The 23156-nt window shown below is 36.9% G+C and overlaps 2 protein-coding genes across 3 annotated transcripts in view; both read left to right on the top strand.

Moving 5' to 3' along the window:
• The window catches only part of LOC104350171 (sodium channel protein type 1 subunit alpha), a 70448-nt gene extending 66460 nt beyond the window's left edge, over nt 1–3988 (top strand). The window contains exons 23-26 of the mRNA XM_086465647.1: nt 51–188; nt 1729–1833; nt 2191–2461; nt 2820–3988. Of these exons, the coding sequence (XP_086321773.1) occupies nt 51–188; nt 1729–1833; nt 2191–2461; nt 2820–3988 (1683 nt within the window). The remainder of the gene's footprint in view (nt 1–50; nt 189–1728; nt 1834–2190; nt 2462–2819) is intronic.
• A 5268-nt stretch (nt 3989–9256) lies between these two features.
• TTC21B (tetratricopeptide repeat domain 21B) overlaps nt 9257–23156 on the top strand; it is a 41275-nt gene continuing 27375 nt past the window's right edge. The window contains exons 1-13 of one of the 2 annotated variants that reach the window (XM_086465041.1): nt 9257–9286; nt 9491–9620; nt 10682–10792; nt 12065–12231; nt 14455–14577; nt 15318–15475; nt 15867–15951; nt 17469–17567; nt 18141–18333; nt 19353–19450; nt 19948–20148; nt 21850–21979; nt 22445–22602. In XM_086465041.1, coding sequence (XP_086321167.1) covers nt 9266–9286; nt 9491–9620; nt 10682–10792; nt 12065–12231; nt 14455–14577; nt 15318–15475; nt 15867–15951; nt 17469–17567; nt 18141–18333; nt 19353–19450; nt 19948–20148; nt 21850–21979; nt 22445–22602 — 1674 coding nt within the window. In that variant the 5' untranslated portion in view covers nt 9257–9265. The remainder of the gene's footprint in view (nt 9287–9490; nt 9621–10681; nt 10793–12064; nt 12232–14454; nt 14578–15317; nt 15476–15866; nt 15952–17468; nt 17568–18140; nt 18334–19352; nt 19451–19947; nt 20149–21849; nt 21980–22444; nt 22603–23156) is intronic. The other variant, XM_086465040.1, reaches the window with a different exon arrangement.

Genomic DNA, 23156 nt, shown 5'->3' with positions numbered 1-23156 from the left:
ATTTTCACACGAAATCTTAGGAATGACATTTCACTTTTTTTTTTTCTTAGGTATTACAGCAACCCAAGTATGAAGACAACCTGTACATGTATTTGTATTTTGTCATCTTTATAATTTTTGGGTCTTTTTTCACACTGAACCTGTTCATTGGTGTCATTATTGATAACTTCAATCAGCAAAAAAAGAAGATAAGTATTGCTTCATTTCTCTTCTAAAGATATTCTAAAATACTGCATTTTTGCAAGTGCATGATATATCGAATTTACACCCAAGGTTTGTTCAAAACTGAAAAAGCTGAGGTATGTTAGGATATAAAATCTTACCAAGATGTAGTGTGCATTAACAACATATTACACTGTAGTGAATGGGATAGACCCTTCTGCTTTCAATGTCCAGTTTAGTCTTCCTCGACTCATTTCCTTTTCCATGTCTAAAATTCATGAAATCTCCTTACAACAATCCAACCCCTGATTTAGGCCTCTACATTAAATCACTCATAATTTCTTGATTTTTTTTCCTTCTTGATTTTTAGTCATTCTATCAGTACAAAAAAAAAAAAAAAAAAAAAAAAGCTACTTGGTTATGAAAAAGAAAGCATTATTTCATCACAATACTACAGATGCTGTTTTAATGATCCTAAGTATTCATGTTCTATTTTGTGGCATTTGAATGATCTGAAACTATACAGAATATGACTGGTTTGTAACTATCTCAGGGCCTATTTTTTATTGTGTCATAGTGCAGAAGTAGATAAACTCACTGGTATAGACAGTCTGAGTATCAGATGCTCATCTTTAAAATTATGTTCTGTAAATAGAAAAGGTAATGAAAGCCAAAGGACAAAAAGCAACTATGAATTACTAGTTCAATTTTACCTTACTGGACTTCATAATTTTCTCTGGGTTTATGTTACTAATCAGAGATGCTAAATAAGATTTTTGGAAGTTCTACATGTTAGAGGCCTAGAGGCATATGGTTAGGGAGCCTGTCCAGTGTAAGGTGCATGCATTCCCACGTCTTCAATCTTCCCAAACACTCATCCAGAAAAGGGCTGCATCCAGTCCTGTGTGTTCATATACATTCCTGGAATTAGATGTCTGCAAGTATCTTTTATCCAGGAAAAATTTACTTCAAGAAATATGTGGAGTCTAATAGGTTTTTGTTCAAGCTGACTCTACAAAAAAGTTACTGTGGGCAGAGGATTTTGGTTAGGTTGCCATGAAAGACCCATAATTCTCTGTCTTCACTGTCAGACTCCAAAGGCCAGTTCTGGCTTTTGCTGATCAGAACTTCATTGAACATGGAAGCTAATCAAGATAGAAGATGTGAAAGAGAGCATTTTGCTGTTAACAGTATCAAGAGTGTTTCCATCTTCAGCTCAGTTTCTCCAAAGTCTGATAATCCATCTGATAATCAGACACCTTTTGCTGTATCTCTTCCTATAAAAGAGGTAGTGAAAAGGATTTCTTGGAGTTCAAGGAAAATAACTCTAGAAAAATGCTGCATTACTGGTTTTTGTGAGATGAGTACTGGATGTCCAGACAACTTCTGGACTAAATGCTTAGATTGCAGACAGCTGCATTTGATAGCTAAGTGATTTTTCTCAATTCACTCTTCATGATTTTCATGAAAGAAATAAATAAATAAATCACATTTCTGATTAAGAGGGTTTTTTTTCAACATTGCATATAAATGTGATTATAACCAGTTTTGATTTCATGTTTTTACTTTGGAGGTCAAGACATATTTATGACAGAAGAGCAGAAGAAATACTACAATGCAATGAAAAAACTGGGATCCAAAAAACCACAAAAACCTATACCAAGACCAGGGGTAAATTATTTATATACACCAGACCAATAGCTATTTATGAACAGCTCAGTTTTTATTGATATATAAACAGCAGAAATACATCCATGTGAAAATTATCATTAACTCCTGTATCAGTCAGCAAAAATGGGAAATAGAAACACAGTAACCATTGGAATAATTTTATGTATGAATATACAAACAGAGGAGGCTGAACTAATCTGCTGTATCCAGTTTAATTTGACTACTCGAGATCACTAGTTACACTTTTATAGAAGTCTCATACACCTTACTGGATTTATTTTTCTACTTTTCTTCTAACAGGAAAAGAAAAACAATTGCAGTTTGTATTGGATGTTTCTTTTTTCCTTTTCCCCTCAGAACAAATTCCAAGGCATGGTCTTTGATTTTGTGACACAGCAAGTATTTGACATCAGCATCATGATTCTTATTTGTCTTAACATGGTTACCATGATGGTAGAAACTGATGACCAGAGCGAAGAGATGGAAAATATTTTATACTGGATAAATCTGGTGTTCATTGTCCTTTTCACTGGAGAATGTGTCCTGAAATTAATTTCACTTCGCCATTATTACTTCACCATAGGCTGGAACATTTTTGATTTTGTAGTTGTCATTCTCTCAATAGTAGGTAAGTCTTGTTTATTAAACTAAAATGAGAGTAAAATTAATATAAGGTGAACTTTTACTCAAATAGAGCTCTTGGCTTTTGCTGTTGCAAGGTTTACAACGAAATCATGTAACTTTTAATTTTATCTAATACTTTACCTAATTCAACCATCAAAACTGTTATAATCATTAAACATATATTGCACTTGCAAATATTAAGCATAAGTGGCATAACAGAAATTAAGCAAGTGGAATCTACAGAACATTTTTAATTGCTACATAGAATCACATATTTTAAAACTATTTTTCTATATTTCTACTATGAAATAGAGATTAAGTGGTAATGTATCTTCGTTTTTGTTTTTTTTTTTCTGTTTTAGGTATGTTCTTAGCTGAGATGATTGAGAAATATTTTGTATCCCCCACACTGTTCAGAGTCATCCGACTTGCCAGAATCGGTCGAATCCTGCGTCTCATTAAAGGCGCTAAGGGAATCCGCACTCTGCTTTTTGCTTTGATGATGTCCCTTCCTGCTTTGTTCAACATTGGTCTGCTGCTCTTCCTGGTCATGTTCATCTATGCGATATTTGGCATGTCCAACTTTGCCTATGTTAAGAGGGAAGCTGGTATAGATGACATGTTCAACTTTGAAACGTTTGGCAACAGCATGATCTGCCTGTTTCAAATTACCACATCGGCTGGCTGGGATGGTTTGCTAGCCCCAATTCTCAACAGTGGGGAGCCAGACTGTGACCCTAACAAAGCTCATCCAGGGAGCTCCGTGAAAGGCGACTGCGGCAACCCTTCCGTTGGGATTTTCTTCTTTGTCAGCTACATTATCATATCATTTCTGGTGGTGGTGAACATGTACATTGCTGTGATTTTGGAGAACTTTGGTGTTGCCACTGAAGAAAGCGCTGAACCCTTGAGTGAGGATGACTTTGAGATGTTCTATGAAGTCTGGGAGAAGTTTGATCCTGATGCAACGCAATTCATGGAATTTGAGAAATTGTCTGATTTTGCAGCAGCACTTGAGCCTCCTCTTCATCTACCCAAACCAAACAAAGTCCAGCTTATTGCAATGGATCTGCCCATGGTAAGCGGTGACAGAATTCACTGCCTTGACATCTTGTTTGCTTTCACAAAGCGTGTTTTGGGGGAAAGCGGGGAGATGGATGCCCTCAGAATACAGATGGAAGATCGGTTTATGGCATCCAATCCTTCAAAAGCTTCCTATGAACCAATTACAACCACATTAAAACGAAAACAGGAGGAAGTATCTGCTGTCATTATTCAACGGGCCTATAGACGTCACCTTTTAAAACGAACAGTAAAACAGGCTTCCTTTATCTATAACAAAAACAAAATGGAAGGAGGGGCTGGTCAGGGTGTGAAAGACGAAATCCTTGCCGACAAGTTAAATGAAAACTCATTTACAGAGAAAACCGATATAACCGCATCAACAGCAGTTTGTCCACCTTCTTATGATCGTGTAACAAGGCCAGTCAAAGAAAAGCATGAAAAGGAAGATAAAGACATTCAGAAATAAGAGCAAATAGCAAGCAAAATCATCTATGTGCAAAATAGTTCATAGTCTGTAAGGATCATGTGTTTGTGTCAACAGGACTCCTGCTGGAGGTCTATGCCAAACTGACAATTTTTAATACTGTACATTAAAGGTCAGTGCCTATTAAAAGACAGTGACCCCTTGTCAGTGACTGTGACTGTGATCTAGGGAAACAACCTTGACAGGAGGTTACTGTTCTCACTACCAGCTGTCACTGCTGAAGAGGAGAGAAAAAATGGCTACTCAGACTGTAGGGACCAGTTAAAGGGGTGCAAACCAAGTATTTGTGTGTTTAGCATAAACCAATATGGTAACTGTATCCACTGTTTGCATTTCAACTGCCACATATGTCATGTTTTTACAAAATATGTGTTGGTGGATTCATCTTATTTTTATTCATATGTTGTTTATTATATGTGACTATTTTTGTAAATGGGGCCTCTGTTGGGGAGGGGATTAAGTACACCTTTACAGGTACAAGGGCCAGGTGTTCTATTCTACAACTAATATACACACAAAAATGATTTGCATGAAGGCATGCTGCACCTATAGATCATGCATGAAAATAACATTAAGCCACAAAGAACAACAGATTTTTTTAGCACAGTGTTTCTGGAAAGGAATAACAGATTTTGAGGTGCTTAATTAATGTATTCATGTTGTATCATGTCCAAACAAGTCTTGGTATGCCTGTAAAGTCCCCTATAACTCACATGAACAGTAGAGACAGATTATTTTTTTGCACAGACCATTAAGTTTCAGAAAGTGAAAAATTCTTTCTAGGTCTGGAGTCACAGATTTCGTCTTTGTCAAACGTCTTTCTGCATACAAATACTAAATGAATCTGCCTCAGCCCTCCAAACTGATCAAAAAGAGCCCTTCATAAAGTTGTTCTGCTTTATCCTGCAGTATTGTTTAGCCATCTTCAGCTCTCAGTAAGGTTGATGGTGTACACGTTAATGAAAAGCCCTCTGCTATGTAAATAGTAATTTTTAACCTGTGGTGCATGTTTGAGCAAACAGATAACGACCTTAGCACATTTATTGCATCAAATATGTACCACAATAAGTGTAGCGTGCAAGCATTCAACAGGTAAAATTATGTATTATCTACCATTATAGATAGTTTGGATGCTATCAATGCATGTTTATATTGCCTATGCTGCTGTTCATTTGACTGTCCAGGATTCTTAAATATGGGAAGCCATACATCAGAGCTAAATGAAATAAACTACTCAAGACCTCGTTCCTCCATACCATTAAGCAATATTTTGCAGCTATTTAGGAGCTTCTTTGTTTTACATTTTTGAATTTTCAGTGAAAAGCATATAGTGTATATCCAAACTGTACAGACATGTTGAAAACTACTAAACCTGTTGAAAATAATATTAGAATTTTATAAGCAAATATAAATACTGTAAAAATCATTTTATTTTATTTTTCAGCATTATGTACATAAAACAAGAACTGAATTTTATCTTCAGGTTGATGTCACACCATTTTTGTTACTTTCTGTCCATAGCATTTTTTCACAAAAGAACTCCAGAGAACAAGATATAACTAAGAGAATGGATAGCTGTAGGTTCTTATTTTTTACAATATTTGCAAACATGTCAATACTTTCTGCAAAGTACATATTTTGCTTCTAAAAATCTGAGGGGTTTTTGCAGTTGGGAAATGGTAATAAAGTTCAAATTGAATGTCTAAGCAGTGCCTGCACCATAAGTTTTCAGATACAACCTTTCTTTCACAGAATCCTTAATCTTTTCTCATATTTACTCACAGATTTGTTTTGACTCACGCTGGACTAGATGTTCTAAATATTATCTTGGGTCCACAATATTTTTTCACAAAAAGAAAGTAGCAAAATTGTATAATCCAACACATCAGGACATTTTATGTTTCTTACACAGGAAAATTAAATATAGATTACTTTTATTAAAATTATTGACTAATACTGTATTAGTGAACTGCATGCAGGAAAATGCTACTATTACCTTAACTGATGCTAAAGAACATTATTAATGCGCCAAAATAATAAAGATTACATTTTTTATTGTATGTTCCTTTTGTCTTTTTTATCCGACATTAATAAAAAAAAGGTATGCTTCTAAACCCACAGAATGATAGGATACTGAAAACCCTTACAGCCAGTTATACTGTTCTTCAATGTAAGCAAATCCTTGGGACTTCCCTGCTAGTTACCAACTTGCAATTTCTAATTCAATGCATGTTTCACACTAAGCATGATGATTTTGCATGTATCATCAGTACTGCCCCGTGTCACTTCATGAGTTCATGCAGCAGCACCATGCAGTGGGGTACATCACCCATCAAATACAAGAGCTGTCCTGAGTGTGTCTGTCACAGTTTAAGCCCACCCAGCCAGCAACAAAGCACCCCGCAGCCACTCGCTCACCCCTACCCTGATCCTGAGGGATGGGGAGGAGAAAACACGGCTGCAAGACTCGAAGGTCAAGACAAAGGACAGGGATGGCTCACTCACCAGTTGTGGTCATGGGCAAAAGACAGACTCAACTTGGGGAAAAAAACATCAATTTAATTTAAACAGCCACCACCATCAAGGACAATGAGAAGTACAACCAGGTCATACGAATACCTTCCCCCCACCCCTCCAGTCTTCCCAGGCTCAGCTCTGCTCCCTTTTCCCCCTCAGCAGTACAGGGGACAGGGAATGGGGGTCACAGTCCGTCCGGCACAAGCCGTCTCTGCTGCTCCTTCCCCCTCAGGAGAGGGGCCCTCGCAGCCCTCCCCTGCCCCACCGCAGGGTCCCTCTGACGGCAGACATTCCTCCTCCCACTGCCCCAACAGGATTCCTTCCCGCGGGGCCGCAGCTCCCCAGAAACCCCCAGCGTGGGTCCCTCCTGGGGCTGCCGCCCTCCCACAGACGGGCGACTCCAGCACAGGCTGCCTCAGAGCCAGGGTCTGTTCCGGGCCCAGCCCCTGACCCTCCCTGGGGCCCTCCGCGGGCTTCAGGCCAACCTCTGGGCCACTGCTGGGCTCCAGGGGCTGCAGGGGCTCAGCTGCCATCTCACCGCAGGCCGAAGGGGGATCCCTGCTCCGGCACAGCTCCCCATCTCCTTCCTCACTGACCTGGGTGTCCGCAGGGCTGTTTCTCTCACCTCTCCCTCCTCTCCTTTGCTCACAAAGATTCACAAAGAACTCGCCCAAGACATTTTGCACTGTTAAATAAGGTTATTTGCAGAGGTGTCAGTTGGCCTGGCCTTGGCCAGAGGTGGGTCCAAATTTGAGCTGGGGGGATTTCTAGAAGCCTTTTACAGGAGCCACCCCCTGTAGCCCTCTCCTACAGTGTCCCAGAAGGCTCAGAGCGTTTGCAGGAATGAGAACTGAGTGTTCATGATTTTACAAAGAGAAAAGGATTGAAAATAGTACTAGATACATGACATCCCCCAACTTGGATTATGAGAACCAGTTTATTCTTGCTAGTTACTATTCACAAACAGGTTATAGAGCATCCCACATTCAAGTGCATTTCTTGAAAAATGTGAGTTGGCATCAGAGTGAATATCATTAGTCTTTTCCTCAGGAATTTTTAAGAACCTCTCTGGAAGCACCATGTTCCTAGAAGCTATCATTTGTGGACACGGGTACCGAAAAATGCAAATGCAGCTGGAAAGTGGGCCTGTTGGTTCCTCTTCATCAATTGCTTCAGTCAATTTCTGAAAATGTTCACTTTATATGATTACATAATTTTGTATAGCATTCCGCTGCAACTTACAATGAAAACACTCAGAGCTGAATACCAAATATAGTATAAAACCAGTTTATGAGCAATTGTATCCCATATGTTTACTCAGTTGCTAATGTAGAAATAAAATTTCGTAGTATCTTCCCTGAAATTCATCATAAACCATTTGAGAGAAGAAAATGTTTCTCCTTCAAATTGCATTGAGGTACATTATGAAAAAAAAGGTCTAAAACTTTGGTAGAAAGTATAAGTATCAAAATGAAAAGTGTTTTCAGATTAATATGTAGACAAAACATGTCTTAAAACTTATCTTAAAAAGTATGTAAATTATCCACAAACTACAGGAATAATAGACTGCTTCAAAAATAAGGTGGTAAACTGAATAATATTTTTTAATATTCTATACATAGCTTTTTAAACTTTGCTTTTCTCAAGTTTTGCTTTTAAGATAAATGAGAACTATGTCACTATCACTGCAGATCACAGGTCATGGCCACGCAAAAGTACTTGTTTCTCATACCTATTTTAGGTTTTTGATGTTACAGAAGCCAAAATGTTACTTCAGAACAAGTAGAGCATCACTTGAACATAACAGGAAATTTTGAAGATCATCTTGTCCGACAAGGAAAATCAGATATGCTTACGTATCACTTCTTTGGCACTGGAGATGACAAGTGTATAACGGAGCAGTGCCATGTGTAATGAATTTGTTATGAAAGCTTACTCTGAGCGCTCTCTCCTAGAAGAATTGTCTTCACCTACTAATTCAGTGCAGGGTGGGTTTGCCACCTTGTACCAAATGGCATTATTGGCAGTTTTCATGTTGGACAGACAGCACGGCCCTTCTAAAGGAACGCTATTTAGCAACAGTTGTTTGTTTCTGCTGTCTAGAAATGATGACTGAGGATGCTTTTGCCTCCAGGGGAAAACCTGAATTTTACTAGACTTTCCAACTCTGTAATTCCCTAGAAGGAAAGAAAGAGGAATGAAAAAAGGGAGAACTTTCTGTATTTGATTTTACCCCATGGCTATTTCATTTCTACAGAGAAGCTTCACATAACTTGAACTGCTCAGTACTGAGATACATGATGAAACATATGGAGTCTGGGCCACTTAGTCGTATGTCCAGCCAAAAAAAGCAAGCAAATAAACAAATTCTCAAACCTTTCCATTCACCATTCAGGCACCGACAGATTGACTACCGTGCGCCCCCCTGAGGCAGAGCCGGCGAGGCCGCCCGTTGCCGCCGACAGAGGGCGCTGCACCCCCACCAGCACCGCCCCCCTCCGCCTCCCAACCAACGGTACGGGACCTCCCGTTGGGTTGGTCCCGCCCCCATCTCCCAGGAGCCCAATAGACCGCCAGTCACGCTCCGGCGTTTTCCTCAAGTTTTTCTTCCCGTGTCTCTCCCGCCTCCTTTCCCTCTGAGCCAATGGCGGTGGGCGCTCCTGCTAGCCAGCCAATGGCAGCGTGCTGCCAGGCTCTCCCTCTCCCTTCCGGAGACCGCTTCGGCTGCGCTGGGTAGCAACGATGGACGCCGAGGTGCAACAGGTGGGCGCCGCCGCCGGGCGCGTCCCTCCGCCGGCCTCTCGGGGGCTGCGCATGGGCTGGGGCCGGCGAGCCGCAGGCAGGGGCGGTGGAGCCTGGGCAGGAGGGCGAGCGGCCGGACGGGGCTGGTCTGGGGCGGTCGGCGCGGTCTCCTGTTGTCCCGGGTGAAGCGTTTGCGCGAGTGAACCGAGGCCGCCTTTCCCGCAGGCCCTGCTCAATTATTACTGCCAAGAAGGCTACTTCCACCACGTCCAGGCGGCGGCGGATGAGGCGCTGGGGCGGCTGGGCAGCGATCCGGTGTTCCTTTTCTACCGGGCCTACGGCGCCCTGAGGGCAGGTAATGCGGGGCTGGGGAGCCGGTTGTGGTCTCCTGTCTCTCCGTCGCCCTTCCAAAACGGTGGTCTTCCTTGCGTTACGAAATTCACAGTGTTTAGTCTGCTACACAAAAAGCAGTATTACGGGGTCTGAATGTTTTCCGTGTCGAGAAGATTACTCATGTCAGTGTTTCATGATCTGTCACCTCTCCCACCCCAGTTTGAATGGAATTGATCTAAGTGGTATAGAGCTGACGTGAGGAATAATGAGTCTCCTTTTCTTTCTTTCTTTCTTTATTTTAAATGGTTACATTAACGTGGGTCAGGTAAACAGGTTCCTTGGAGGGAATTTGAGCCCTGACCAAATGTCTGTTGCATTGTGTCACAAAGATAAATTTGCTTGTTGCAACTAATTTCTCTTCAATACAGCTGTACCTAACTTTGTTGTATCCATCTGCCTCAGAGGAGCTGATGGCTAATAACTATTGGGAGGATCTTTGTGTACACTAAACTGTTTTGAGACGTTTATTTAGCTAAATCTGTATTTCAAGGATGTCACAGAATACTAACAAGTAACCCAAAGTGGGGGAGGGCTATGGCAGCCATGGCTGGGAAGGATTCAAAAAGTCTGAGGTGGTGTATCTTTTTCCAAACTCCCTGACTTGTTTTGTTTGTTTTACAGTCATATGTTCCTGTTTTTCAAGATAGTGTCTCTTTGGTTGATGTTCAAAAGGTTCACACAAACAAGGCAAAAATCCTGGCTATATAAAGAAACAGGAGCAAAAAGAGCTGCTCAGTGCCCTGTATAAAACAAATAATAAAGATGATTTTCATCTTTATGGCAGTTGTCAGAAATAGCACATAAGTCCTTTCAAGTTCTCAGCATTGAGATGCTTTTTTCTTTCTTGTGCCTGTTTGAAAGACTTGCACAAACAAGTGAAAATGGATGTGTGAATAATGAAGGAAGTTATGAAGAAAGTGTTATCAAAAACACAAAAGAAAAATTTGAGTCAGATTGAGGTTTGATGGTGATATTCTCTGTCTTGAAAAATGTTACAATCTATTCTGCACTTGTTTTTGCTAGGTGACATCCAAGAGAGTATTCGACAGTTGGAGTCTATTAAAAACAAACAGGAGGTGTCACTTTGTGCAATGATGGCTCTGATTTATGCCCATAAAAAAAGCCCTAATCCAGGTATGCTCATTAAGACGATACTGCTTCATGTTTCAAACAGCTGTGTGTGACGATCTGAATTTGAATTCAGCCTAATTTAAAAGGGTATACTCCAGCTTTGCATTTGATATAGTATCTAGTACTGAATTGAGTGATGCTTGTCAAAATTGTAAACAAAAATACCAAAACACAAAACTGTGAAGAGTAAGATTGAGTGTTAAAATAAAACACTAAAAAATAAAAAAAATTACATCTACCATGATGAAAAATATTTAATGGGAAAAAAAAATTTGAATCACGCTTGTGTGATTGTTGCACCGTCTTGTCTGATGTCAATTCTTTTGAGCAGAACTGCCATTTAAGTCATTAAAGCTACGCCATTTCTATCTTTCAAGTTACCCTGACCTTACAAATGGAGAAGAGAATTTTGTGAACATTGGTATTCCTTTCTCCAATCTAAAAACTGGTGTTATTTTGCAAAGAAGTACGTTCTCAAAACCACAGTTGGTTTATCAGGTGAACCTAGTTGTCATTAAACTATTGCCCTGGCATCTTCCTAACTGTGCAGATTTATAACTGTTACCAACAGTTTTGCTAAGCAGTATGATGTGAAACATCTCTGACTAATGACATTAGTCTTATTTGAGTCCCTGAGGGCTAACAGATGTAGGGCAGCGAAATTGTCTTGTATTTCAAGACTGTGGGAGAAAGTCATGGCAGTAAGAGTCATACATTTGGTTTTAATGGCTCCTAAGAAAGGACCAGAAATGAACGTGGGTGAAAGGAAATACTTGGCAGTGACTCCCACAAGCCAAATGAAGTTTCTGTGTGGGATTAACCTGATGAGAGCAACTGACAGTAACAACGAGGATGTAAGAAAATGAGCTTTAGTGTTAAGAAACACATCACACATTTTCCAGGGATTCTGGAGCTAAATTGTCTTGTGTTCATGATTTTAGGGCTGCTCTATAGTTAACTGTTTACTTATTTGGCAGTTGCTGGTATAAATGTGAACCTTATTGTCAAGTTTTCATTTATCTGGCTGAGGCCTCAGCTACAAATCTAAGGTTTAACAAATAGTGTGGTTTTGCACAAATGACCCTGTTGATGGGAAACCCTTTACTTCTTTTAAGTCTGTACCTGATTAATATTTTTAATTGGGAGGGATTGCCTCTGCGTTTGTCAGTATATAATACAGAAAACAGTGTTTGCTTTGCAAGCTCTTGACTTATGTGGTACTCTTGTAATATTTTGAGATGCTATCAACAAAAGCTTTGAACAAAACCTTTTCAGATAGAGATGCTATACTAGAATTGGACGCAAAAATGAAGGAGCAACGTAAAACAGCAGGACAGCAGGCTCTGTACTTTGCTGGCTTATTTTTGTGGCATCTTGGTCGTGAGGACAAAGCCCGTGAATATGTTGATAGAATGATCAAAGTTTCTGGTGGTGGTAAAGAGGTAACTTTATTTTTTTTCCTATGTGAAATAGTAATAGGACCATGTATACTGTGAGGCTAGACTTATTGCACCAATGTTATTTGGAGACTTACTGGTTTGTGTTCCAATACTTTCTTTCTTGATGTCATAAATTCGTTTTACAAGGCCAAGTAGAGTTCCCATAATGATGTTTTTGGCCGCTAAGTATTCATTTTCACTTAAATGAGGTCTGCATTGACCAGTGGAAATAATATGTCATTATGCCAATTATGCTGCTTGATACTGAGAATCCTAATTCCTAGCAAAAAACTAAGCGTGGTAGTCTCACTAGAGGGAGCCATCTGTTTTGAATCAAGACACAAAAATAACCAGAGGAACAGGGATTTAAATTTTCAACAGTTATTAAAGGCAAAATTCACCTAGGGTTTTACTGAACATGATTTATTTTGAAATCTGTGCAAGTGTTCTATGTAACAATGGCTTCTGCATTTATATGCAGACATCAAAATTCACTAGAATCTTTAAGGAGGTTTGTGAAAACTTACTGTGTGGTTTGTTGTTTGGTTTTGGTTTTTATTTTTAAAGGAGGTATTGGCTTCAATTCAAGGAGAGGAAAAACTTTTTTTGTGTAGTCACGTCTTCAAGGCAGAGCTGTTAAAATTGAATGCATAATTATTCTCTTATGATACTAATGTTAAACACAAATGTTTCTGAATTGTTCTGTGTGGTTTAGTACATTGCTCAATTTGTAATCTACAGTCTTATGGTTTATATGATATGCAAGTTAGAAATCTGCAACTATTCTAAACATTAATTTCTGAAATTGCATTATGAATTTAAGTAATGGCTTTTTTTTTGATTATTAATTAAAATTAATTACTGGCTAATTTTTACTAATGACAAAATAATTAAGGACATCACAAAGCATTAACACAGTTCTAAAAACACTAAGGATATACCATTTTCATAAAATAGCAATATTTATGACTTTGCTTGTTGAAAGATAGTAGTTGGTTTTGTTTGCTTGTTTTTGCTCTTAAGAGGCGCTATTGGGGAATATTGCTCAGCAGGAAATGTTTCCAGGTGAAATATTTATTGGATTTGAAATAATAAATACTTTTTTTTTTTTAGAAGGACATAAACATACATAATGTACATTAGCATTTAAATATGTAGGAAACAATTTTCCTTTTTTGTGAGTTCACTTATGCTTATCCCTTTTCCTAGTTTGACAACAGAAAGTTGTGTGTAGTTCAGATTTTTGGGGAGGTAGTTAGGGGTGCTTAAACTTAGTGAAATATTATTTACTTTGTATATACAGTTCATTTTGATAAGATACTTTATGTACTCCTTATGTAGAAGTAAAGTATCTCACATTTTTTTAATGAGTATATGAATTTCAGCCAGTTTCTGTTCCATAACAACGTCATGACCCTGATTCTTAACAATTAGAAAATATGGCTTTTTTGCTAGTCTTTGAGTTTTAAATACCTGACTCTCCTCTTTACTTTTGTGTTACAAAAGAGCAAGTGATATTTCATAGTTTAAATTTTTATTTTTATAGCAATTACAATAGGGTTAAATAATCCAGCACTTCAAAATAGGTTTGATTTACTTAAGCTATAATTAAATGTCTGCAACACATAAGAGAAATAAAATTCATTAATTACAAGTAGTAATTCCTTCAATGAAAAGATATTTCACCTTTTAAAAGTTTTTAAGTACTTTATTTTTTTCCAAATACTGTTGGGGATTTGGGAAATGGCAGCTCTTTGACCTTCACACACAGATTTTTCTTTTTAATCAGAGAGTAGGAAAAAACCCCCCATGTTTCTCTCCTTTTTCAGCACCCCTTATATTTCTCAGTGTCTCACATAAACAAAATCTTAAGAAAATATTCTGCAGAAATGTTTGCAGAAAATACTCTTACTGTCTGATGTGATCACTTGTCGTCACTTCTGCAAGGTTTTGTTCTGTCTAATAAGCATGTTAGACTAGTTCAATGCCATTTTTTTTTTTTTTTTTAATCTTGTAAGTAAATGTACTATTTAATTAATGCTGGAATGAACTACTAATATTTTAGGGTATGCTGTAGACTGGTTATAATTTCAAATACATATTTTAAATAGTTAAAAATAAATACTTTAAGCTCTATTTTTTTTTTCAGTTCTACTTACTACTGTGTCTAGTATACTTTTTTACTACCTAGTTATTGAAGAATTTGAATTTGTATTTTGTTTACAGGGGTTGATTTTGAAAGCATGGCTGGATCTCACCTGCGGGAAAGAAACTCACATTAAAAAAGCTGTGAAATACTTTGATGAAGCACTGCAGGAAGGCAATGATGTTTTTGCTCTGCTTGGTAAAGTAAGTTTACTTCATGATTTAGTTACTGCGATTAGATTTTAGACAGCCAGCTGTCTTGCTATGGCTTAAGAAATTAATGTTCAGAAACTAATGTGTTTGTACCATTTCTATCTCAAATATGAAATAAAATGGCAGCACACAGTCACCTGGAATATGGTAAGTAAATTTTAAGCATCAAAGCAAAACAGAAGATTTAAGCCCTAAATTGATTTCCACTTGAATTCATTTAAAACTATGATACTTCTGAAGTAGTTTTGTATTTGGACTACCCTGTAAATTGCTTTATAATTAAAAAATTGTTAATTCTGGCAGCAACAGAGACCTGCTGAGTGTGGGTTTTTGGATGGTATGTACTTCAGGGCTTGAAAAAATATTTAATCTGTGGATTGTGTTCAATATCCTAAAATTGTGAGATGCTTTATAGAAAGTTGTTTGGAACCCAATAAGAATTTTACTCTTCAGCTCCATTGCTCTGTCTTGCTCATAACTGACTAGTAGCTTGTAAATGCTGCAGTTACCTTTGTTATGGAGAGCTTGCCACGCACCTGGTTTTACGCATCATCTTTTGCTCTTTGACAGTTGCAGTATCTTTAGTTGTGATTGATGCTGAAGTAAAACTATTACTTAAAGATTTTTCTCTCACTAGCTCTTTTTCCTTGTTTCTGTGTGAAAGAACTTCTGAATCTTCTTACCTATGTGAGTGTACAGGCTCTTGATGTGACTTCTCTTCCTTCCATTAGGCACAGTATTTTGAGGTCCGACAAAATTATTCGGGAGCTCTGGAAACTGTGAACCAGATAATTGCAAACTTTCCAAACTTCATTCCTGCTTTTGTAAAGAAAATGAAGCTACAACTAGCCTTGCAGGACTGGGAGCAAGCAGTTGAAACAGCACATAGGTTGAGTATGAAGTAGCACACCGCTGGTTGCATTCTTGCCATGTTTACGCTAAGAATGCTTTGAAACAAAAGTAAATAGGTTTTCATGATTTTTTAATGAATTTGGATTCGTTAAATCAGTTTTCTAAAAAGAAAAATTGGAACTAAACTAAGTGTTATTAGAACCCAGGCTTGCAGTTCTGTGAGGGTACTACATCAATGTGTGAATCCATTTTGGATGGAAAATGACCTTTTTTGAGATAGGCATGAAGTAACAAAACTGTGCTTTCAGATGAGAGCTATGATTTAAAGTAACTGTGCAATACAAACTATTTTAGTCCCCTTTTAGGATAAAACAGATGATTGAGCAAAAGTTTTGTTTTCTTTACATTCACTTTTTGTTTGGCTTTAGACTATTGCAGAAAGATGCCCTCAATTTAGAAGCCATAAGAATGGAGGCTCTGCATTATCTGTGCAGGGAAGGAAATATATCTGAGGTGAGTCTTTTTATTAGCAGACTGTTGCGCGTAACACAGCCTTTGTAGGGACTAGCTGCCGTATGCACTACCTTCTTTATGTATTCTTGTCTTATACTTTGTCTGGTCCTGTGCTACACTCATTCTCTGCAGGAAGAGGTATGTTCACCTATTCTGACTCAAATGGCTGCTCTCGCTTACTGTTGGGGTGTTTTCTGGATGCCAAGGGAGACATAGTTTTTTTACCTCCATCTTTCCAGAGAACAGGAATCAAGCCAAACAGAAGTCTCCACTGGACAATTAATTTGAATGGTGTTGATTTGAATCATCAAAGCAATCTTTTATTGTTTATTTGCTCTTTTGATAAATTCATAAGTTATTGTAAACCTTCCCTTTATTTTTAGTATTTTATTAATTAAAGGAAATAATGAAGTGATGTAGTGATAAATTTTTTGAAAGGTGGTCACTTGCCATCGCTGACTGTTGTTAAGTTGTATAACCTGTGCTTTGTTCACCCTTTTTTGACAATTACTGGGGAATTTTTAGCTCTAAGAATTCTCTTTAACTTTTCCTTCTACTCCCAAGTCCTTTTCTGCACAGAGATATATGCATGTATTTTGTACGTATGGTGCTTGTGCCATTTTTCAGGAAATTCTAGAATACTTTATCTAAATTGTAACAAAAAACATTTTTTTTTTAAATGTCCTTTTCTCATTATGCAAAAATGCTGGGATAATTTAAGTGGAAATTTAACAAAAAAGGTGAGGTGTTTTCAGTGTTTTGTAGGTTTTTTTCAAGTTCTAGAGTAAAAGGTATTTTATTTTTAGTTACTGAAAGTACTCTTTACTCATTAGTGTATTTATAATCAAATTTAAGTCTTACTTATGCATAATCATAGGAAATATGGAGAAATAGTGACAGTTGCAGACTTCAATTCAATAAAGCCATCCATGAGTGAAACTTGCTGGACATGGTAGGATGTAAACAAAAGATTCTGGGGTAAAATGTCACATGTGACTGAGACCCGTATCTAGGGAAAGATTAAAAAACCTGATGAAATTTAAAAATGATCCAGGTGTCTTAAGTCTAAAATCATACTAAAGCCCCCCATGTATCTTATTATGGTAACCCCAGAAATGTCTACCTTAGGTGAGAAACTGTGATGTTAAAAGTCTGACCGTCTGGAAGAGCTTTGGTTTTGAGCACGTGTCTGTATCGCACCGAATCCCGAACAATATTCACAGATAGGATTCCTCAGAGTGGCTTGCTTTTTGGGACTTTCTGTTACACCAGATTCAGCTGAAGTCTTTCACTTTTTTTAGAGCATGTATAGAGGATACAATCTACTTTATTGTCACTTTACTATTCCAAAGTATTCCAAAATAAATTTTAACTCCCAGCCCTGAAAACTTCTGAGTTTAAATTTAAACATATTACAGCATAGTAAAATATATGACCACTTTTTAGTGAAAACTGTTTAATTGTCCTAATATGTTCATTCTTTCTATTACTTATTATGTTACTCCTTTTTCTCCAAGGCTTCAGCAAGACTGGGCGACCTAATTAAAGCACTGGACAGGTTAGAACCACATAATTCGCAGCTCTTCTGTAAAGTGGCCTTAGCTTTCAGTAGAACAGTGAGTATGCATTTTTTCTTAAACAGTATGCAGCTATCTATATATCCTGTTTTTTTGTTTTATTTTCTGGTAGACAAATGTTAAATGTCTTCTAAAAAGTAGAAGATTGTAGACAATTTAAATAGATTACCTTGCATAGCCTTTGGTAATTACTTTTAAAAAGTTTTACATTCAGTATGAATTACAGTATTTAAGCCACCTCATTCTAAAATGTTTTTACTGCTTACTTTTAAATGAGAAACAGATTTCCAATGTCCGCCGACCATATTCTTAATGTAGGGAAGTGACAAGGTTAATCACATGGCCTTGAAACTGAAGGTTTCTTTAATCTTTGTATTTATTAGAGTTGTTTTAAGAAAGCATTCAAAGCAACTATCAACTATTCCTTATTGAATGGTATTGTATATTTATGTTTGAATCGAGCACACTTTAAATGTCACAATTTTTGTAGAATTACTACAGATTATATGAGATGATGTCGTCTCAACTGCTACAGCAATATTCAGTATGTTTTTCTAAGTGAATCTGAAAAATAAGGAAAACTTAAGGTTTAAAGATTGTTCTTACCATTAGTGTGGCCGGAACCAGCTCATCCTTCAACATACACAAACCTTAGTTGAAAGAGCATCTGATTTGGATTCTGACAATGCAGAATTTGCTACTGAACTTGGCTACCAAATGATTTTACAAGGGAAAGTGAAAGAAGCTTTAAAATGGTACAAGACTGCTATGACACTTGATGACACAAGTGTTTCTGCGCTAACTGGTAAGGTCTTTCACTTTCTTTTGGTTTTACTGGTCTTAAGACGCAGACGATGCTTTTTTGATCAAATTTTCTTACTACTGCTACTAGGAAAATCTGTAAGCATTGGAACAGTAGTGTTGGGCAGCACTTCCTGATTCATGTTATGCTGTCTGTCTTGTAGCAAGTTTCTCCTCACTGGATGTGCCTTTTGGTCTTCCTTTTGAAAAGTGAAACTTTTCTCTTTTCAGTTAGAACTCTCAAAGTAATGGTAAGGACAGAGATATGGCTGTATAATTTCTTTTGTTTTATTTCTTTAGTGCCTAAGAACTAGAGAAATCTTAGGCACTACTAAAATAAAAAATTCAAGGGCAGTTGATAGAACAAGCTGTCCATGGCTACGTATGTGTCTGAATTAGATTTGAAAAACATAATCCAGTCAAAACATCTGATACTTTTGATTTACATGTTACGTTCTTTAAAAAAAAAAAAAATTACTTTTGATGAAGTCCAATTGCTGTCAAGAAAATGGAGTGTAAATAGGGCATACTTGCTTCACGGATTTTCTTCTGCATTTTTTTCTCCTTGACTATGCCGTTGCCTTCTAAACTGAAACTTCAAACAGAATGAAAAATTTAGAGGGTAGGAATGGTTTGTGTGTGTGTGTGGTTTTTTGGTTTTGTTTTTTTAAATTTCATTTTGTTTCTTATACTACTTCTGAATTAGAAGCCAAACTTTACGGTGCTTCTACTTAGCCTAGAACCAGTTGAAGCTCTACTGGTTTTGACTTTGTAATGTAAGGATGAGATCTTTCCATGAAACTGCTTTATAGCATTGCATATATTAGTATATCAATTGTGCATCATCGATCCTAGATATTTCTAAGTACATAAAATCTACATTAGCATAAGTCTTGATCTATTTTTTCTTCTCGTATCACCACTTTATGAAGAGGTTGAGGAGAGAAAAAGTTAATTCTGGAAAACCAAGCATGTGCTTGACTAGGAAGACAAATCTGCAATAAAAATGTTTAAATGTTACAGGAATTATCCGTTGTCAGCTAATACAAGGGCAATTAGAAGATGCAGAGCAACAGTTGGAGTTTCTTAATGGAATTCAACAGTGCATTGGGAAATCTGGGGTAGGAGACATCTTCCTTCCTTAAAATACTTTTGTATTAATCTGAATTATGGTCTACTGGTTACTTCATGTTCTGTATTTCAGTAACTTGAGCAGAGCATTCTTAATGGAGTACTATTAAATCTAAATTTTAATTTTTCTTATCAGTCTAAGTTAACGCATTGCCTAACTTTGCAACACAAGGCTATTTGCAGAGCAAAACTGTCATTGCTTTCCTGCAGTGCTTTGTCTCTGAAGATAAGTTTGAAAAGTCAGAAAGGGAGGGATATTGATTATTTTCAGGGTTTCACACTCAGAAAAATGTAAAGCTTCTTGCAAAAATTAAAGGAATGCATTGATATAATAATCATCGGTGCCATTTACAGTGAACATACTAAATGTCTTACAGTATCCCTAAATATAAAAAAGAAATGGTTAACAAGAATTGTACAGTATTGTATACGTAAGAGATGAGCGTATCTGGAAATATTGAGGACTTTTTTTTTTTTTTTTCTGTAGGAATTATCTTTCTTGCGTGCAGTCCTAGCTGTGAAAAAACAAAAGAGACAAGAAGAAGTTATTGCCTTGTTGAATGATGTTCTGGATACTCACTTTTCATCTTTGCATGGTTTTCCTCTTGGTGTGGAATATTTTGAAAAACTAAACCCTGATTTCTTGCTAGAAATCATTAGGGAATATCTTAATTTTTGCCCAGCACAGGTAAGCAGCTGGAGGTCATTTCTGTCTGAAAATGGAAGGTATTCTTGGATTTCATTTCTAAATTTTTGCTTCATGATTAACTGATCTCAAAAATTTTCCCTATTAAAATGTTTTATGTGCTCTGTGTGTGTACTCATACTTTTTTAGTATCTCTTTTGATCAAGAAACTGTAACACTACAGTGAATAGAGCTATCTCAATATGAAACTAGCATGATCCTATTCCTGAAATATTTTTGTCAGCTCAGGATATTTTTTCAATATATATACGTTCTTTCTTCATTTCAGTTTCTTCTGTGTGTTGGTAAAAATCATTGGAATACTATTTTTTTTTTTATATTATTATTACTAATTCCAAAGAAAAATCTCACTCAGATGTCTGATTTTCTGTGACTGAATTTGCTTGTGCTAGTTTTGGCTACAAAGGCGTGTAGAACTTAATAAATTGAATGGAGACCTGATGTCTAAAGCAGAAGAAACACATTTAAAGTTTCTTCCTTATTTTAATATTCAGATTATTCTTCTGAAATAGCTGGGAGCCAACTTTTCTTATCCTGTCATTAGCAGATTTCTAGTCTAATTATAGAACCTTCCCATAAATACTTGTTTATGTACAGTTTTCAAATCTAACAGGCAAATGAGTAGTTTTCCATTGTTATGATCTGTCCCACCATCTGTAATGAAATGGTAATGTTTAAAAGTCTAAAACATCTAAAACAATGACAATTTTGTGTCACAGAAGGAGATAAATAAGAAGTGTCATTCTATGAGGTGCTGTCTTCTCTGAAGATTTCCCTGGGGTATATTCCAGAAGTACTTAATGGCAATGATCGTTTTTAATTCAAAATGAAAATTGTTTTTCCTGAATTATTGTCCATAGAAAGATTTGTAAAAGAAAAGATAGGCTTTTCCTGAAGTTTCATTATCTCTTTATTGCAAAAAGCAGTTCGTGGTATTAGAAAGTGAGTTCAGCCAGGTGGTGGAGGCTTCAAGTTTGATAGTGGAGGGCTGCTGCTTCCGCAAGGCATAGGTCCTGTGGAAACATTAGCTGTGAACAGAAGGACCTTTAGGTTGCCTTTTCCTTTTTTTATATATAACAGTTAGCAACTAGCTAAAGTAATAGGGGGAAATGAACGTTTCTGATAATGAGCAACTAAAATGTGGTACATTTTACTAGCAGTTTAAATGCAAGTAGCTATTTCTCATCCGCTATGCTCTAGCAGTATGGATATGTTCCGTGGTATGGAATGAGAGTAGGAGGGACAGGACTAGAACTTTTCTTCTCATCCTTCTGGTCATTCATTCCAAATTCAGCTCTCTTGAAATTTAGTTCACGTTATCATTGTGTTGGATGAGTTGGCTTGGTAATTCAGAGTATGCTGCCAAATGTTTATGGACTGACTCTTCAGCTTATGTCAGGTCTGAAGTGTTTTATCATCCTTGAAGTCCATGAGGCTGTCGTGTTCCTGCTAATACCAAGAAGTTAACCCCTTAAGTTTAAAACATGTATTTTTGTATTTCTTCACAATGACAGCTTTCAGCTTTTTGGGTTGAAGAAAATAACAATGCTTTGCTCTAGCTTATTTGAGTTTAAAGTGAACTCAGACTTCAAATGAAATTTAAGTCCAAAACCTGTCAACTGAGGTCTTGTTTGGTGGTTTGTTCTATTTTTTTTTTTTTTTTTTTTTTTTTTTTACTTCTAGCCTGCAAGTCCTGGGCAGTCGCCTTCACCACTTCTCAAGCACTGTGCTTCTGTTCTTGAAACTGTGGTAAAAACTGTGCCTGGTCTTCAACAAGCTGTCTTTTTAGTTGCAAAAGTGAAATACTTGTCAGGTAATAGTTATATGAGTGGTTAGCTATCCGCCTCTTTAGTTGCTTTAATATAAAAAAATTAATTTCACACTTTTAAATCACAATGGATATTTTTCTTTCACGAAAAGAAATTAGAGCATTAGAGCTAGGTGAAGAACATTTGTACTGCCTTTTTTGTGATTTATATGAATGTATCTTAATTGTACAGACACATAAATATGGTATTTTTTTAATCTATTGCTTCAAAAAAAATAGTATTGAATGATTTACAGATGTAACAATGGGAAAGTATCTTACCTTTAACCTGGTTTTGACTTCATTTCATAGCCACATAATACTTTGTATATGACTTTATTCACTAAGTGCTCCCATTTATTTAAAACCCCAATAAATTATAAAATTAGTGAGTAATTAATAAGTGCTCTGTATTTAACCTCTGTATTTCATATCAACTACTTTCTTGTTTTCCCTTTTTTAACTTCCTAGGAGATACTGAAGCAGCCCGTACTAATTTACATTACTGTCTTGAAAGGAGTCCTTCTTATGCAGATGCACACTTACTGATGGCCCAGGTGTATTTGGCTCAAAACAATACGAAACTGTGTTCTCAATCCTTGGAACTTTGTCTGAGCTACAATTTTGAGGTGAGTTGGACAAAAGAATGGAACCATTTTATTTGGTCAATCATCTGCAGTTGTATGGTTTTGTATACAATAATTTTTAGACAGAACCTTTTATGACTCTTCCAATACACGTTTAATATCCAGATGTTTATGTGGACATGGTATGTGAATATTTATCAGAGAAATGACCATAAAGACAAAGCTAATATCTTATTACAACATACTGAAATTGTTTTGAAGTGTAAAAGAAAGAAGTGGTAGCTTTTTCTCCTTATGTAAATATTAAAAGTCCTTACTTAAATATTAAAAACGTTATATAAACAGAACATGTAATTCCAAACTAAGCTTGCAACAGTCTTTAAAAGCTGACATAGAAGGACTTGAAGAGTGATCCGATGTTTCTGGACTTTCTGCGCAGATGTACAGTTGCTAATGAAGATTTGCACAGATGCATGAGGGGATAAGGAGTCTGTAGTTACCTCTTGGCAATTCAGGCTGCTTTAAGCACTCTGAGTGTTAAGAGATTAGCCATAGGCTATGCTGTCTTCCATTTGTGTCTCATCTCTGTCCCTCTT

Source organism: Leptosomus discolor, chromosome 5 (genome assembly GCF_034619465.1).
Source record: "Leptosomus discolor isolate bLepDis1 chromosome 5, bLepDis1.hap2, whole genome shotgun sequence".
Taxonomy (NCBI): domain Eukaryota; kingdom Metazoa; phylum Chordata; class Aves; order Leptosomiformes; family Leptosomidae; genus Leptosomus; species Leptosomus discolor.
Note: the sequence above shows the minus strand (reverse complement) of the source record. Positions and strands in the feature narration are given on the sequence as shown.